The sequence below is a fragment of the Vigna angularis genome, chromosome 1 (genome assembly GCF_016808095.1).
Source record: "Vigna angularis cultivar LongXiaoDou No.4 chromosome 1, ASM1680809v1, whole genome shotgun sequence".
Taxonomy (NCBI): Eukaryota; Viridiplantae; Streptophyta; class Magnoliopsida; order Fabales; family Fabaceae; genus Vigna; species Vigna angularis.
Window position 1 is genome coordinate 23,964,949 of NC_068970.1, and position 5,302 is coordinate 23,970,250.

At 27.8% G+C, this 5,302-nt stretch overlaps 1 protein-coding gene across 2 annotated transcripts; it reads left to right on the forward strand.

Annotated features, from left to right (window-relative positions):
• Positions 1-756: 756 nt before the first annotated feature.
• LOC108339669 (protein MODIFYING WALL LIGNIN-1) lies at positions 757-1,952 on the forward strand. 2 transcript variants are annotated; one of them, XM_017576857.2, is made up of 3 exons: positions 757-1,063; positions 1,147-1,349; positions 1,481-1,952. In XM_017576857.2, exons 1-3 carry the CDS (start codon positions 875-877, stop codon positions 1,713-1,715), a joined length of 627 nt encoding a protein of 208 aa, XP_017432346.1. In that variant the 5' UTR covers positions 757-874; the 3' UTR covers positions 1,716-1,952. The 2 variants fall into 2 exon arrangements, with proteins under 2 accessions (XP_017432346.1, XP_052723866.1); XM_052867906.1 differs by having other exon boundaries at positions 757-1,224.
• The last annotated feature ends 3,350 nt before the right edge of the window (positions 1,953-5,302 follow it).

Consider the following 5,302-nt stretch of genomic DNA (forward strand, 5'->3'; position numbering starts at 1 on the left):
GTAAGATTTGTGAATTTAAATAAGTGCTAAATTGATTTAAATATTCAAATCAATAAAATCATATTAGTTACAATTTCCCTTATTAGTATAACTCTCCATTGTGATAAATTACAAAATTAACAAATCATTTGTACATAAGATGGATAATCTAGTTTAAAGTGCGCCGTGCATTCTTTTTTTTTTTAATGATTTTGGACATGAAATTCAGATGCTCCCATTATAGTCCACTCTTGTCAACGCACTGAAAAGGAAAGAGAGTGGAAGAAGAGCAAAATGAACGGAAATGCAAATCCTGTATGTTCATGGTTATCCAAAGTTGACCAAAACTACAGGAACCATGAACCATTCACATTTCAATTCTCCTGTTAGTCATAATTTAACGAGACAAATAAAACTGATTTCTAAAGTAAAGATAATATATATATATATATGTATTTTTTTAAAATCACGTTATTTTTATTAAATTGATATTACTTTTATTAAATGTGAGATTTGTAACACATATTTTTTATATTTTTTATGTTAAGATATAACTTTTTTGTGTATAATATTATACATTAACGAGTGATGGGATTGAAATTATATTTTTAACAAACACAAATATTATTAAAATAAAGTTTAATATATCGATTTATAAAATTATATATATTTTTTAAATTGACTTACGTGTGATTTTCAAGAGGAAACTTTAATTCCTTGTCCCTTTAATTCATATGCATAGCCACTATGAATCATCATTTTAGTCATATTCTCTTTGTAGCAGTAAACATTAAAGAAGTTGACCATCTAACCCAGCAAAAACAGTAGTTTGTGCAAACAGCAATTCTCCAAAACCAGTTCACATTCAACTTGTAACCATATCTCCTTCAAACCAATGCTACACTTGTTAAAAACTCTCAAACATCTTATTCACTGTGTATTCTCTTGTCATATAAACAACCCCCTCACCATGGAAAACCCTCCCAGAGTCAAATTCACACCCAACTTCTTCATAATCATTTCCCTCTCCCTTGGCTTATTTTCCTTTATCTTTTGTGTGGAAGCAGAGATAAAGAGGAATAAGGTGCAAATGCTTACCACTATATTCACTGCTTCAATCTGCAGTCCTGAAATTAAGACTTTTGAAAAGGGTACTCTGTTTTGCAGGAGGATGATCTCAGGTGGACTGGGAAGCTATGTTCTTTGCCATCAAGCAAGGCCTTTGGATTGGGAATTGCAGCTTTGGTTAGCTTCTTTCTCGCCCAGATCATTGCCAATTCTATATTATTGAAATATTGTTGTTGGAGAAGAAAACGAGAATCCCACCACAAGATGCATGTTTTTGCAAAGGTTCTAGTTTTCATATCTTGGTAGGTTATCCATCTTTTCCACACACGTTGTTGTTAAGAAAAGGAGAAATTAATTTTTAATATCGGCATATGCATGATGATGATAATATTGAGATTATGGTTTTTGAAATTGAGATGGTGATATTTTGCAGGGTGAGTTTTGGATTTGCAGCTATTTTATTGATGGTAGCCACGAGCATGAACAGAAGGCAGGCATACAGAGTAGGGTGGTTGAATGGTGAATGCTACGTAGTGAAAGGGGGGACTTATGCCGGCTCAGCCATGTTGGTCTTATTTACAGTGTGTTCTGTTAATGGTTCCGTTTTCTGTACATTAAAATCTAGCCAACCAAATCAGCCTACAAAAGTACATAAACCAATGGGGTGAAGAAGAAAGAAGCAGATATTTTTAGTGATGTGAAAAAGAAAAGGAGAAATTACCAAGTCCACTAGAAAGCAGCAAGTTGCAGAAGGAGAATGGAAAGGTCAAAATGTAAAAAAAATAAAAATTTAGAAGAGGATTGGAAAGGAATCCGATTCTTTTATTAGTTATTAATTAATGGATGTTAATTATGTAAAAGAGGGTTGGCTTATCCAATACAAAGGAATCATTTTTGTTCTTCAATTTACGCCAAACAGAGACACTTCCTTTGTCCACATATAATCCCAGGTGCTGACTCCCCTGAATAGGAAACACCTTGGATCCCACCTCCACACTCTGTTTCTATCATCCAACCTCCCACTTTTTCAATTTTTTTTAATACTTTTTCTTATTTTCTTTACATTTAATCTTAATCAAATCAATTTCAAACTTAACTCATTTTTTTAAAATCAATCATAAATAATACCGATTTTCTTATCGTACCCAATATAGTATAAATATTTCCTCCTCTTTCTATTTTGCATATTTTAAAAGCAAAATCGTAACGGATGTTTAAGATAAGTGATATAAACGAATAACAAATTTTGATTAGAATTGATTTTAGATTCTAATTATAATTTATTTTAATTTTATAAAATTGAATCACAAAATCATATATAATAAAAAAAAATTATTTATGAATCTCGCGTACTTAATATGTTTTAAATTGAGTTCTGATTACAAAGTTGTGTTCTATTAAATTTTTTTAATATTTTGTGTAATTGTACTCGCGTTTGAATTATGTAACAAGTAAATGAATAAATTTCGATATATAAAGACGTGATAAAGACGTGAAACACCAACCGTTACAAGTTGTATTTTTGTCAAGAGAAAAAGAAAATGACAAATGCAATCAAGAAAATTGCCCCAAATTGTGCATTTTTTTCCTTCTTCTTAGAAACAACAATAAAACTAGAAAATGACAAACAGAATATTTGGATTTGGAATTATATTTTTAATCGCCAAAAATTATGGTTTTCATTTTTTTCTTCTCCATTTAGCATTTTTTTATTATTATTTTCGTTTTTCTGTCATTTATATTTCTTATCATTTATCTTTATCGTCGTTTAATTTTTTAATAATTTTCTTTTTCTTATATCTTCAATTCCTTATTTTTACTCGTGAATGCTTTTCATTTTTTAAATGAATTTACTTATTTTCTTACCTTTTCATTGTAGGTTTTTTAGTACTTGTTTATTTGTACATATTCTTTTTGTTCTTTCCCTCTCTCTTTTGTAATCCTTTACTTAAAAATAGTCATTTTTAAATTTATTTTAATTATATAAAAATATTTAAAACGTGATATCGATGTTATGTATACAAATACGAGTCGATGAATTAAATATTTTATTTCTCTAAAAATATTGAATGAAATTTATATATTCATAATTAAAAATTAAATATGTTTATTCAATTCGATATTTATAGATATATTATGTTGACGCAGTGTGTTTCATATAAATAAGGTTGATTAATTACCCAAATAAAAATTGAAAATCATCATAGCACTTACATAAAAAAATCTTATAAAAATTTATTTAATTTTCTCCTTTAAAGTTTAAATCAATCTATATAAAAAAATCTCATAAAAACACTCTCTAAATTGATTACATATTTTCACCATCTTGTTCCACGTTTTCTAAATATAGTTAAAAAATAAGTTGAAAATTCTAATCTGTTTCACTAAAGAAGGACAAAATTGGTTTAGAATTGTTGAAACTTAATTTTGATCAAAATGAAAAAAAAAAGGAATTAATTATTATCTTTTTGCTTTGCTTTACACTGTAACATGGTCAAAGTAATAATAATAATAATATAATAATAATAATAGTATGGTAAAATAAAAAGAGAATTAATGTCTGATAGAGGCAACTCGCACCTTCGTTGCGATCTTCCCTTGTTCCACTGTTCCATACATAAGTTCTTTTTTCTCTTAATTTCTTCTTTTATTATCATCTATTTCACCTTTGAGTAAGAGAAGTGTTATAAGATTTCTTCGATTTCATTTCAAAATAAAATAAGTTTTTATTTATTTTATTAATTCTTTCTTCTTAAGTTTCATTAGTATTTTAATTACCAAACTGACATAATTAAGATAATTGATCTTTTCAACTTAATCTATTCTTTACTAAATTTTTATTTTATTTTTTTGTACTAGGTCTTAAAAAAAAGAGATAGTTGTGTTAGTTAGCGAGAGTTTAACTTTAAGGGATAATTATTTTGAAGTATGAGAAGCTAGTAAGCATTTAAAATATTACTATTTCAAATTTATGGTGATAATGATAAAATTATGATAAATGTATGTAATATTATAAATAGGATTGGGTAAAGGATGATGTATGCAATATTTAGAAGAAGAAAAACATGATTTACATGTTATTGAAGTTTTAGAACTAGTTTGATTATGTTGCAAAGGATGAGATTTTTTATATTTTCACTCAAATAGATGATTTTCGTTCAAGGAAAATATAATATTTTTTATCAGATTTTTCTTAAGTGAAATATTTTTCGCTCAAACAAAAATAAAGTTAAAAATAATTTTGTTTTTAGTCTTTTTCTTGCTTAAGTAAAAATATTTTTGTTTGATTGTTGTTCAAATGAGCATATTTTTACTCAAGTTAAAAAATAATAATTTTTTTTGTTGCTTTTGGTCTTTTAACTCATTGAATGTTTTTGTAAATAGACTTTTTTTTTTTGGTCTCTTACCTTTCTTTTTTTTTTTTGCTTTTGTAAATACAAAATTGAGATAAAATAGTCAGATTTTATTCATATTAAAGTTTTTTAGTTGAAATATGTGTTTTGTGTGGATGTAGTGAATGCTAAAGAGGAAGTACTACATTAAGGTGGCATGATAAGAAAGTTTTCATAAAGATTATTTTAACGTATTGATTCATGTAGAGAAAGATATTTATTTGTAAACATGGAAGGAGGTTCCCACCATTTAGAGCTTTAATATGAAATAAAATCGAACCTAGCATATGTGAGGAATTTACTCTGGTCATATTCAAGAGAGGTTGGTGTCCCGCTGTAAATATATAGTTATAACTCTTGAGAGACAAAGTCTTTAAGTTTGCTAAAGATATTGACAGTAGAATCAAGTGTCTATGTATATGATTGAGTCACAGGGATTGCATTGCGATGATTGAGCCATGAGGTGTATATTACTTGATGGTGGATGGTAAGCACGACAACCTTTTTTTATTGATCCATACCTAACAAAAACACATTTAATTGCTCATTCTTCAATATTTGTACGTTGATGTAGGTGTAAGTGAACATATATAACACATCCAAAAACATGATGGGGTAAATAAACTATGGAAAGAAGGATTAATTGATCAAACAACACATCTAAAGACCTTCAAAAATTAAGCACACTAGAAGGGGTTTGATTAATTAAATAAACTACAAAGGTCATAGTTTCACCCCATAAATGAGATGAGACATTATCATCTATCAAAAGTGATATTGTCACCTCTAATATACACTCCATTTGGTTGTGGTGAATAAGGACATGTAGTTTAATGCAAGATGTCTTTAGAGTTCATGAACTC

Coding starts and splice junctions, on each gene's coding strand:
- LOC108339669 (XM_017576857.2), top strand. CDS start 875: ATGCTACACTTGTTAAAAACTCTCAAACATCTTATTCACTGTGTATTC. Junction 1,064..1,146: donor CAGAGATAAAGAGGAATAAG/GTGCAAATGCTT, acceptor TCTGTTTTGCAG/GAGGATGATCTCAGGTGGAC. Junction 1,350..1,480: donor GTTCTAGTTTTCATATCTTG/GTAGGTTATCCA, acceptor GATATTTTGCAG/GGTGAGTTTTGGATTTGCAG.